Source organism: Nomascus leucogenys, chromosome 21 (genome assembly GCF_006542625.1).
Source record: "Nomascus leucogenys isolate Asia chromosome 21, Asia_NLE_v1, whole genome shotgun sequence".
In the NCBI taxonomy this organism is placed as follows: domain Eukaryota; kingdom Metazoa; phylum Chordata; class Mammalia; order Primates; family Hylobatidae; genus Nomascus; species Nomascus leucogenys.
In genome coordinates, this window is record NC_044401.1 from 10,209,734 (window position 1) to 10,223,519 (window position 13,786).

Sequence of the window (13,786 nt, forward strand, 5' to 3'; positions counted from 1 at the left end):
AAATGAAACAAGATATATCCCAAAACTGAATCACGTTTTATCCTTCTAAATTGAAACAAACATAACTGTCACGAAGGTTCAAGAAAATAAATGATACCTAAGGGAATACAAGGCAAAACTTTTGTAAACAATTTTGGTTTCAAGCTCTTGATAAAAACCTAACACTACTCAAGTCAAAGTGTCAAGTCAAAGTATATATGTACTTTACAAAAAAGCAGAGGACTGGACTATAACAGAAAAAAAACCCAGAAATATATAAACAGAAAGCATTTTAAAAAACAGATGAAAGTTGGTTTACTGTGCAAACCCCTCAAAGACTGTTTCATGCATGAATTTTTATTATTGGGATACCAAGAAGGGAACAAAACAACCCAGTCTAACTGTGTATTATCAAAGAAAAACCCTGGTCAAAAATAGTTTAAAAAATACAATTTAAAAAGCCAGAAATAAGAAACAAAGTGATGCATCACAAGGTGATTATAAACAATTCAAAGCAATGGCATTTCTAATCAAAGTAGCTCACAAAAAGTAGTAAGTAAAAAACACTAAATGTCAACTTAAGAAATACCTTATGAAATGTGTTAATTCCAAATTGAAAGCCAATATATAAAATTTGGCTGATGCCAAAGTAATAGCAAAAACATCTAAAATGGGTTTTAACAGCTAGGGCTACAGAGATAAGATAATTTATAACTATGGAGAATGTTAATTCATGATTGGGAATTAAATGGTTAATTAAAAATCAAATATTATAGTTAATGCATGCTGGGCTTAATACCTAGGTGATGGGTTTGTGTAGTAAACCACCATGGCACATTACCTGTGTAACAAACCTGTACATGCACCCCTGAACTTAAAAGTGGAAGAAAAAAACCCATCCACGAAAAAAAAAAGGAAAAAATTTTATAGTAGCCAACATGCCAGCTATCCTCAATCTGATATTACAGTCTTGTTTTAGGAAGAGAAAACAGGTTTCTGATTCCCACAAATCATTAATTACATTTTGATAATTAAAATAAACTAGGATACACACACACTTTAGTAAATATGAAGACAAAGAAGGCAACACAGAGCAATGAACTTATTACAGAAATATGCCTCTAAAGAACTTTTTAAACTTTTATTTAAAGATTTCATGCATGGCTATTGGGGCTAACACCTAATACACAGGTTGGTTAAAAAAGAAAAAAAACAAACAAAAAAAACACCAAACACAACAAAACTAAAACTTAGCGCTGGTACAAACTAAAACCCAAACCCAAACCCAATATACGAAAAATTTGAGAAAGGAGCTGTTTATGAAGGATGCATTTTCTAATTAACAAGTAAACAGGAAAGACAATTCAATCTACAACCTACTCCCCTATTAGAATTAAAAATTCAAAATGGGTACCATTTATTCCTTTCTTATATTTTACATTGATTACTTTCATACACAAACTTCTTACTTGTTCATATACTGTGTTTTAGCAGTATTTATCAAAAACAAACATCAGATATTTTCACATATAAAATGACTATATTTCTCTCAATTTCTGTGCTTATACACTGTACTCCTACAGCTCCTTAATGCAAAATATTTAGCCGTGGGTTATCTTATAAGACATTCCTGCATATGGCTATTAGAAGCAACATTTCCTACTGAAAAACCTTAATAGTTTCCTCAATATTAGAGTTAGCAAATAGAACCCTACTAGGCACATGGTAAAATACTAAATCTTTCAACTCTAAAGCACTTCTCAAATATCACTTTTAAAATTAACCCCTAGCTGACTTTAGTTTCAATGTATTTTAATAAAAAATGGCAGAAAAATAAGAGTTGCATTCATCTTCATTATATTATTGAAATATTTTAACCAGTATGAAAGAAAACTCTCAAGTGAATTTACAAAAATGCTAAAACAGTTCAAACCATATGAAAGAAATAAATATAAATATGGCAAAAAATAGTACAAATATTCTTTGTTTTTCTTCATGATAGTAGAATTTTCATATATACCTGTCAAATAGCTATGAATATCACTGGTATTCAAAAACTAATTTAACAATATGTTTATTTAATGACTATTCATGTTTTCAAGTAAGTCTCTATGTACAGTAAATATACATAAAGTTCTAATAAACAACAGTGCAATGCTTCCCAAAGTCTTAAGCACTAGTATCAGATTCTTACAACACAGAAACCTTTTAGTTCGCCAAATGATTGGATTAAGGATACAGAATATGTCAAATACTCACTTGTGGCTTTCCAGGTCACCCTCTCCCACCAAACAAACACAAAAGAAACAAACAAAAAAACCCAACTGCTCACATAACCACAATGTAAAAGGAAGTTCACAATCAGTATTTATATTTTTGAAATATATTTCTTAAAATACATTGCTAATTTCCTTCAGATTATACTCAGTTGAGATTTCTATAGAATCCTAAATGTGATTATTCTGTTCAGATCCATACAGTATTTCAAACCATTATTTTAAAAGATGAAATTTTGATTTAAAAAAAAGCCATAGTTTTACATCTTTCATGGGGAGAAATTTTAGACCCATCTTTCTTCTGGCCACCTCATCATTTAAATTAAAAATGAAGTCACATCAATCACAGTGTTTTATCAAAAAGTTTTCTTCCAAAAACTTGCACTAAAAAGTTGTAGTATTTGTATATAAGTGATTAACCATATTAAAACCCAGACATTTGTAAGAAGATACAAGTGAACTTTATTTAAACTGTATCCTTAACCTGATACTACAGTCTTATAATAAGTATTAATTTTGGGAGGAGAAATAAAAGAGGTTTCTAATTTCCACAAAATAGTGCTAGTTAAAATGAAGAAAACTAGTTTATAATCCTTCAGAATAAAGCTTTCACTACCTGCAAGATACCATGAACATGTTAGAATTTTGCCCCCTAAATGTTTTAGATTTGATGAATATTGAGAAAGGGCTGGTTGGGAGGGTTTAAAATGTACCTACTACTTTGCCTTTTTATTAACAAAATAATACATTTAATTTATGATTCTCCTACTAACTTCCACTTCATTTCACTGGCAAAATAGTCACTTTTTCAAATGACTTAGCAATAGAAAAACTATCGTTTCGGCTTCAAAATAGTTGTCATAATAATTTTGTAAGCCTCCACTGTAGAAGCAATTTAATTACCTCACAAACGAAAAGCACATTTGAAGTTTAGGTAACATTTGTTCCTCAAAAGATAAATGATTCAGAAGGAATATATGTAATTATGTAAAAAACAAAAACAAAAAACCTCATGTTTCCAGTTTTAATTGTAAAAACAGAAATCTTAAAATACATACATACACTTAGGAGGAAAAAGGAGATGAATGCCAATATCCATTAGCAAGTGTTACAGACTAATTCTATAATCTAGATTTTTCTAGTTATATCCAATGTTTCCAAGTTTACTCTAAAATTTTCTTTCTGTACATTTTTACCCGTTTGAACAACATCAACATTAAATAACTAAAACAAGATGGTCCAGAAAATTCTTTCTATATTGTTGGCTGAAATGTCTCATTTCTAAAACTAGTACTTCAGTATTCTGAAATGCTCTCTGTGTCTTTTCATTTCTATTAGTATGTTTAGGACATAAAGCATTAAAATAAGGCTACTGCTAATGTACCAAAATCCATGTTCCAGAAAGGAAAAAAAAACTAATAATTATCATGTTTGAAAGGTATGTATTTTATTACTCTTGTAGGTATTTTGGACAAAAATATTGACCAGCTAATTATGCTCTTCCACACATGATGTTCACTGAGTTTACTACCACAGTTTTAGTGCAACAAAATATTTTTGAAAAGCCACTCTACAGTAATTATGGCAAGGCTCATTAATATGCAGAGGTAAAGATTTCATTTGTATAGAAACTTAGAAAATAATGTTTGAAAAGGAAAGCCATTCCATCAGGCTAAATATTTTTTGTATATTAAAAAATATATATAAATATTTCTTGAATTAGTTTTATAGTCAATTTTGATGCAGTGTCATTGAGTGGTGATAAATTTTGAGAGGTATATGTTAAACAAACATCATACTTGAGATTATAGTCTTAGGTAAACATTTAATACACAATGTCAAGGTAGTTCCCTTTTTTAAAACTTTTGTACCAAATAAGTCATACATTTAATGTTGACATTTCTTCTTACCTGTGTGCCTCACACCAATAAAGTACTCTGCATTAAAATTTAAATCTTGAGACAGTAGTACAGCATTGAAAAAAAATTGTAAAGCAGCTTAGATACACTGAACTCAGATTTTACATTTTCATTTGTCAGATTAGAATATAAAAAGTAAGCTTGAAAATCAACTTGAAAAAGCTTATTCTTCCTCAAGAAAAAGTATGAACAATCTGAAAATGATCAACTAGTGTGAATGAACATTGTATATACTTAAGTCACATTCAGTGGTTGCTAAACATACCACTCCCTCCTGGAAATTACGGAACCATCTACATGTGAAACTAAGTCATCTTCGTTTTCATCATAATGTTCATCACTGACGAACTTCATTCCCATTTTTAGATCTTCATAATAATCCATTGGTCTTTCAAACCTATTGAGATTTTCTACATTGTTCCACTGAGTTTTTTCAGGCTCTTCTAAATAGTCTTTACGTATTAGATTGTTCACTGGATTTTTGTTTTCTTTTTTTACACTGTCTGGGTAAGAATCAAGCTCATCTTGTTGAAGAACATCTATTTGTGATTCTTTTTGCATATCTGATGGTGGAATGTAGTTCTTGGCAAAGTAGTCTCCACGAAACGTCCGTCTTCTCCTATAGCAGAATATTCCAGCCAAAACACTTACAAGTACTATGAAGAGAGCCCCACCCACTACACTAGCAATGATCGTGGCAATTGTGTCATCCTTAATTGTTGCCAAAGTTGACAATGGGAAGGGCAATTTTTTAGGTTCTGTTGCTAGATCCTCGATGTCAGCAGTTGAGGGATGCCACTGAATTGTAGGCTGAAGGGTGGTAGTAGTAGGAGGATCTAATGGAAACAGTAAAGATAGAGAAGACACAGAAAGGCAAAGAATGTCAATGCAGGCTGATTCAGCAGCAAGTTGACAAGACAGCACAGTTAATGAATATATATTCATAGTAACAATAGTTTTTCATTCTTAATTTGATTAAGATTAGAATGTAGTGGTACTTATCTATTTAAAAAGAAAACAACACTGACATTTAGTCAGTTACCAATAAAGAGAAAGGAATAAAACCTATGGTGTAAACCTATGTTGTAATTCTTCCATTCCAAGTTTATGAGTGATATTGTACTCCAGAAAAGAGGTCTTTATTTTTTAACGAAGAGTATTACTTAAGTGTCCTATTACATAGCAAGCTTAATAATTACTATAACAAAAAAGTAAATCAAGTAATTCAAATGTATATTTTTAGCCAGTAGCTCAAGAAAATAAAAAGAATAAAAAAATTAAAGTTTTCCTTAATATCCATTTTACCCATTAATAATATGGTTTATTTTTATAAGAGCTGAGCATATCTTTAAAAGAATGAAAAACTATAGACTCTTGTTAAGTGGGCATAGAATAAGCTGTTGGTTTAATAATTCTCTCAAAAATATTTTCTTTAAATAAAAAAGCTCAAAATTTTTGGGAGGAGATACATAGTAAATGCTATTACTTAGCAATTTAAAAAAATAAAAAAGCATATGTTTAAACTTATGTTAGCCTGATAGGCTATTACCAAAGGAAACTAACAGACGAAGTAAAAATATGTTATAAAGTAATAAAAATGTCATTACCATGTCTAACACCCTATGGGCAAGTTATCTAAACATTCAGAAATTTAAAAACTTCTACTATATCTGAAAAATGTAATGTCACTACTTTAGAATGGAGTCTCAAAAAGAACAGCTAATATTTTAGAGAGAACATTCTAATAATACTTAAATATTAGATGCAAATGAACCTCTGTATTGACATTAGATAACAGAGTAAATAGCCAGTAATATTAAAAAGCAACTAAACATAAATAGCAAACATTAAAGACTGGTTAATTATCAATTAAGTAGTATTTACAGGTCATGTAACACAAAACTGTAGAGTTTGAAGAAAGGATAAGTTTAAAAATATTGTTGCCTTCACAGTGAAAGAAATAAATGACCCAAATGGTAATCTCCTATAATTAATTTTTAAATGAGTGGTACTTATAGAGCTTTAAAAAATGATTGTTAGAAAAATACTAAATCTACATGGGGTAAGTTATTCTAATATTACAAGCTAAAGAAAAATACTTACTGAACAGGTTTCATCACGGAATGCCGTATGTATAGAATGTGGTAAAAATTTAGCAAGTACAGTATAAAATTTAGTAAGTACAATGTAACTAATTTTCTATGAGTTTAAATTTACAACAGGTAACCCTGTCAAGTACTTTGAGATGAATATTAGTTATCAGAATATATTTAAGTGAATCAAAGAAGTTTTAATTTATGAGAACATTCACTAATGGAACTAATTCAACCCCAAGAAAACAAGTGTAGAATTGAAGGATCATGTCTAGTATAAAAGTAGTAAAGTCTCACATAATTCAACTTCACAGCATTAGAACATTAAAAATATAGATTAAAAATTAAATAAGACAATTCACGTATTTTCTGAGGAAGCAGAAGTACCGGGAAAGTCAACTTTAATGTATCGAATGTCATCCTTATAGTGATTCGCAAAGAAAAAAATATTATAATAAACTGGCATCAGCATATTTAAAGTAAAAATCATCTACTTATTTATAATTTAAATACTTTTGTGCCAGTAGAGTTTTAAAGTTTTTCATCATTCTTTATATGCTAGTTTTTTTCAGAACAGTGACTATATTTGAGCTCTCACCAAATAAGACACATTTTTACCAAGTATCCTAAATAATGAAACCCTGACATTTATTACTTCTACTTGCAAATTTCTTTATATGAACACAAATGGTCATCTATTGTCCATTTCACTCAGATTTAACAAAATATGGCTTTGAGAAAAATCTAACCAAAAGGATTACATTAAAATCTTATTTTTGTTGATGGTTCTAGAAATGTTTCAACCCACCATCCCACTCCTTAATCAGTGTTAGAAATAACTAAGCCTCACTAGTAATATCATTCCATGAAAGAGAGGCCATTTAATACTTCATTATTTTGCATTTTAAGCAATGGAAATATGACAATGCATGCAAAATATTTTTTCTGTTTTCTAATTTACAGTGACAGTCACAATTATTATAAGGCAGGACTATTTTTAATCACCATATCATGATTTTAAATCCTTCCCAAAAGTATTCCTCATTTTTCAGTTAGATATTATTTTTCATACTCTTTGCTGACTGTGTGATAAATGAGTATATAATGCATATAATGACTTTTACAGTTCTCACTCAAATGAAGAATTTTAAGTTTCCCTTAATGAGTTCTGCCAAACCATAAAACAGTCATGTAATGCCCCGTAAAAGGCATATTTTAGTCTTCTAAGGTATATTTTTAGTGTCATAAAAATTAATTGGCTTATTTTTCTTTTAGACTTCACATGGGTTGTTTAAATATATGAAATAATGCATTTTAATGTTTAAGGATTGCTAAGTAACCAAATTCTTGTTTGATACTACACTTGGATCCTAAAATCAATATGACCTGAAATTCAAGTTTTACACAGCAGTAAGTTTTAGACATAGGGGCACTTATTCAACATATCAAAATTTGCTTTTCTAAATTTAAAGATAAGAAACAGGTATTAGTTAAGGGAAAAGTATACATCAAAAGCAAATCAGAAAAACACAATTTCCAGTAGTCAGTAAGTACTAGTCAAAGAGCTACTATACCTCTTGAGAGTATTACTATTATATAATAGAGTACAATTTAATAACTGAGGTTGAATACTGCAATCCTAAATCAAAAACCTGTTATCCAAAATCTTACATTTATCAATGTGGGAAAATGTGTAACAAAATTAAGAACAATTTCCCTCAGAGCTGCTTATTCTGTTCTAAGCAGAACTTCTCATCTCTAATCCTAAGATGCATTTATTTTTCATATATTAAAAATAATTTCTCGAATTTTTAAATATCTATTTTAATACTGAGGTAACATTTTTTTCTAGAGGAAAATGGGTACATGTAACAATGAAAAAGATTAACTGGTCATTTATTTTGTGAATTATGGCTTCTCACTCTTGTAAAAGCCTACTAGGTTTTACTAGTCATTCTGGAAAGGCAGCATTATACCTAGGATACCTGACATACTCCAAGCAGTTGTTAGATGAGTTAACTAATCTCAGGATAGTATGCTGTATTATAGACTCTGGATAGAAAAGTAAAGTCTAACTACTGATTACCAAAAAAAAAAAAATTCTCGGCCGGGTGCGGTGGCTCATGCCTGTAATCCCAGCACTTTGGGAGGCCGAGGCGGGTGGATCATGAGGTCAGGAGATCGAGACCATCCTGGCTAATATGGTGAAACCACATCTCTACTAAAAATGCAAAAAATTAGCTGGGCGTGGTGGCGGCCGCCTGTAGCCCCAGCTACTTGGGAGGCTGAGGCAGGAGAGTGGCGTGAACCCAGGAGGCGGAGCCTGCAGTGAGCCAAGATCGCTCCACTGCACTCAAGCCTGGGTGACACAGCAAGACTCTGTCTCAAAAAAAAAAAAAAAAAAAAAAAAAAATTCTCTGCTGGGCATGGTGGCTCACACCTGTAATCCTAGCACACTGGGAGCCTGAGGCTGGTGGATTGTCTGAGCTCAGGAGTTCAAGACCAGCCTGGGCAACAAGTGAAACCCTGTCTCTTCTAAAATACAAAAAATTAGCCGAGCATGGCAGTGTGTGCCTGTAGTCTCAGCTACTTGGGAGGCTGAGGCAGGAGAACTGCTTGAATCCGGGAGGCAGAGGTTGCAGTGAGCCAAGATAGCGCCACTGTACTCCAGCCTGGGCGACAGAGCGAGACTCTGTCTCCAAAAAAAAAAAAAAAAAAAAAACCTTATCTCATATAACGCCACTTCTTTGAAAGTGCTGAAACTGTGATTTTGTTCATATTTACTCAAAATTTGATTTCCCTTTTTAAAGAGTTAAGTTGCATAAAAGCAGATCTGGATTTGTAAATTGATTCCTGATTGTTTTATTCTCAAATTCATTCATTCATGCAACAAAACTGTACTGAACGCCTATCATATGCTAAACATCATTGTAGATAATGGAAATATAGCAATAATTAAAGCAGGCTTTATGTTTAGACTTATGTTCTGAGGGTAAAAACAGACAAGCATATAAAAACAATAAAATATGTAAATATTTTACATATTTACATGGCAATACATGGGGTTACATGGCAATATGTGCTAAAGAGAAAAAGAAGGGGACCAATAGTAGTAAAGGGGTGAGAAGGGAGGGTATTTTATTTCAAATATAATCATGAAGGAAGACCTCACTGAAAAAGGTGAAGGTGAAGGCCTTAAGAAGTGAGGTAAAGAACTCTGATGATACCTGGTAAAAGCATTCCAGGCAGTGAAAACAGCAAATGCAAAAGCCTCTGAGGTAGGAATGTGCCTGCTATGTTTGAAGAACAGCAAGGAGTCCACTAGTGACTCAGCCAACGAGCAAAACATGTAAGAAATGAAATTAGAGAGATCATCTGCAAGGAGGGCATGTACAGAGCCTTGTAAGTCATTGTAAGGATTTAGTTTTCATTGTGGGTAAAATGGGAAGCCCATGGAAGGTTTTGAGGAGAAGAGTGACATGAGCTGACATGTCCTTTAAAAGAACTACCCTAGCTGCTCATTTGCTGACAAACTGAGGGCGGACACAGGCAAAGTAGGGAGATTAAATGGTTATTGTAATAGTGAAGTAAGAGTGGCTTACGGCTTAGACTAGTGTAGTAGTAGTAGTAGAGTTGAAGAACTGGTAAGATTCTATATTTAACATAATGGAAGAGCTGGCACTGATTTGTTAATGAATTAACTAGGGTGTGAGAGAAAAAGCAAAATCAAGAATAACTACCAAGGGTTGTATCCTGAACAAATGTAAGGAAAGAAGTACCAGTAACTGAAACAAGAAAGATGAGTACAGAAATATGTTTGGTATCAAGGAGCAACAGAAAGATCAGGACCTCGGTTTTGAATACGTTAAGTTGTAAATACCTATTAGACTACTACATAGAGTTAATGATCATTAATAGGCAATTGGACACACAAGTCAAGAGTACTTAACACTGGACTCAGAATGACAAAAGAGTATAAATTTAGGATATTATCAATTAAATCAGTACATACAAGAGTGTCCAAAATGAGCCTTGATATTTATTTATTTTTAATTAATTTTTTTTTTGAGACAGTTTCACTCTGTCGTCCATGGCACGATCTGGGCTCACTGCAATCTCTGCCTCCCGGATTCAAGCGATTCTCCTGCCTTAGACTCCTGAGTAGCTGGGATCACAGGCGCATACCACCATGCCGGCTAATTTTTGTATTTTTAGTAGACAGGTTTTCACCATAGTGGCCAGGCTGATCTCAAGCTCCTGACCTCAGGTGATCCACCTACCTTGGCCTCCCAAAGTACTGGGATTACAGGTGTGAGCCACCACAACCAGCCAAGCCTTGATATTTAAATGATTACATAGATATATTGAGTCTAAGGTTTACAAATAATATCCCACACCAAATTGTACAACAGAAACAAAATAAACAGTCCTTAAGTATATTTTAACTATGCATTTCCCTGGCTTATTCTCTAACTAAAGGGAGAGTAATATACTAACATGTAACCTCATTCAGATTTCCAGCCAGGCACAGTAGCTCACGCTTGTAATCCCAGCACCTTAGGAGATTGAGGTGGGCAGACCACTTGAGCTCAGGAGTTCAAGACCAACCTGGACAACAGAGAGAAACCACCCCCATCTCTACAAAAAATACAAAAATTAGCTGGGCGTGGTGGTGCGTACCTGTAGTCTCAGCTACTGAAGGCTGAGGTGGGAGGATTGCTTGAGCCTGGGAGGCAGAGGTTGCAGTGAGCTGAAATCACACCACTGCACTCACTCCAGCCTGGGTGACACAGCGAGACCATGTCTCAAAAGAAAAAAAAAATACAGATTTCCACCAAAGCACTGATACTGGCAGAAAGGGCTAGGGATGTATACAGCTCTAAGCTTCTTTCTAGAGTCATGCAAAAAAAAAAAAAAAAAAAAAAAAGTTTGCACCCCTATCATGTGCCAGGCACAATGCTTACTGCTGAGTATACAGTCGTGAATAAAGCAAGCACAAATTGCTGAATTGTGAAGATAAATAATAAGCAAAGAAATGAGCATACAACTAAAAACTGTGGTGAGTGCTGTAAGACAATATAAAAAGTGGTACTTTTCTTTGATCACACAAGGACTGAGAATATAACACTTCAGCAAGCACAAAATTTCGCCAAAACCTCTAATTTATCTAGTTTTAGATCTGAACAAAGATAAAACCCTTAACTGTTTATTCCATAATTACCATACAAACCTGAGTTTCTTAGGTTCTCTTCCTTTTCCCTCTTAATTTTCCACTTGTTAGACAGGAAGATTGCTACATTCTTGTAATCAGTAAGGAGATACTCAAAATATTTTATTGAATTTTTATAAATAAGCATTCTATTGATAATTTATTACTTGCAGCCACAACCAGGAAAAGATGTATTTTTAGCTCTCTATTTTACGAATGCCAAAATTTATACTCAGCCAAATTAACAAAAATATTCAGTGAAACAAATAGAATGTCAAAAATCTAAGCTATTAGTAGTTTAAGGACAATAAAAAACATCATAAATTTTATTTCATTAACACATTTTCAGTAGCATTCCTATTTCACCTCTCGGTAACACAACACAGTATAGTCCCATATTAAGTGGGAAACAATGCTATTTAGCAAGCCAAGTCATCAAATTTAATATTCTATTTTATTTACCAGACAACTGTGTACAAAGTGGTCATCAAAGCAAAATAAAAAAATCACTATTTGTTCTTAGTGTAAAGATAAAAGAATCTAGAAAGTCATACTATGTATTAAAGAAATAGTACTGTTGGACTGAAAAATTAACTATATGTAAAGGCATCAAAACATAAATAAACTTATTGCACAGACACTTTGACATTTCAATAAAGGATGCCACATTACATACCTATCTCAGGATAGGATTATTTTATCATATTCCTTTCAGATTATTTGGAAAAACTTCACACTGAAGAATCTGTATCTTTACAAGTATAAATTATTGCTTAGGATCATATTGTTATTATGATTATTCAGAAATGTTTTAAATAACTCATTTTGCAAGCAGATAGTAACTTACCTGAAATGTAGATGACTTTTTGGTCACTTCTTTGACCAAGGGAATTGGTCACTTTACAGATATAAACACCAGAATAATTGAAAGTCAATGGATGGACAAAATGAAGAGTATTGTCTGAAGCCAATAAACCATCAGGCCATTGTCCATCCAACCTAGATTTTAAAATACATAAAATTATTATAAATATCTTCAGACTATATTTATTGACAGCTAGTTAAAATGAGACATTATATGTTTGAGATGTTAAGCAAACTAAAAAAGCATCTCTTAGACAAAATTCACTATGAAAGTATAAAAAAGTTAACAAATTTTCATTTTAATAAAGATGAACGAATAAAGGCCATTAAGAACACCCATTCTTCCAAAATAGCAGTCCATGTAAGAGTGGCTCTGCCAACATAATAAAATGGGAGAAAAGCAGAGAAAAAATATAATTAAAAAAATTTTATTCAGAAAACTGGAAGTTAGAAAAATATATTTGAAGACATACATACAGTATCAAATAAACTAAAATTCTCATTGAATCAGGGATCTATTCATGACATATCTACAATTTTCTTCATGCAAAGTCATCTCACTTAAATATGTAATGTTTTAGCACCCTCTATAACATATTTATAGAGCATCATTTAATGCTAATGCAAATAGACACTGTGCTCCATCCAAAGATAATTTCTAAAACAGCAAAATGGGTCTTCTTATAAAACAATTTCATTTGTAAGGTGGGCATCTGTGACAATAAAAGCCAAGATACTATTTGGTATCAATAATAACTCTTTAAAACAGTATTTATGCTAATTTGGCTAAGAGGTCCTATACCTAGTATACATATTACTATAAACCATGTAGAGTCCGACTATGAGAACTCTAAAGCCATTCACTGTAATGGAACTAAGCATACTGCTAAAAATCACTTTTCTAACCTGAGGGTAACAAAAAAAAAAACAATAAATAAGTATTTTTAAAGCTTAAAGGTTTTTTTTTGTTTTTGGTTTTTTTAAAGAGGATAAGGCTGCGCACAGTGGCTCACACCTGTAATCCCAGCACTTTGGGAGGCCAAGGCAGGCACACCACTTGAGGTCAGGAGTTAGAGACCAGCCTGGCCACCATGGAGAAACCCTGTCTCTACTTAAAAATACAAAAATTAGTTGGGCATGCTGGCGGGTGCCTGTAATCCCAGCTACTTGGGATGCTGAGGCAGGGGAATCACTTGAACCCAGGAAGGGGAGGTTGCAGTGAGATGAGATGGCACCACTGCACTCTAGCCTGGATGACAGGGTGAGACTCTGTCTCAAAAAAAAAAAAAAAAAAAAAAAGAAAGAAAGAAAAGAAGATTAAAAAGTCAAGTAAACCTAGGTGCTCAACTACTACAGTTTAGGCTAAGTAGATTTTCAAAAAGTTTATTCACTTATTCCTTCATTCAATTACTAGGATCCCACTATTTGCCATACTCTGCTTTGCTG

At 32.6% G+C, this 13,786-nt stretch overlaps 1 protein-coding gene across 3 annotated transcripts in view; it reads right to left on the reverse strand.

Moving 5' to 3' along the window:
* NECTIN3 (nectin cell adhesion molecule 3) overlaps positions 1-13,786 on the reverse strand; it is a 123,877-nt gene that overhangs the window by 57,712 nt on the left and 52,379 nt on the right. For 2 of the 3 annotated variants that reach the window (XM_012501089.2, XM_030801799.1), the window contains exon 5: positions 12,324-12,475. In XM_012501089.2, coding sequence (XP_012356543.1) covers positions 12,324-12,475 — 152 coding nt within the window. Of the gene's footprint in view, positions 1-1,106; positions 5,011-12,323; positions 12,476-13,786 lie in introns of those variants that run through there. The other variant, XM_003261789.4, reaches the window with a different exon arrangement.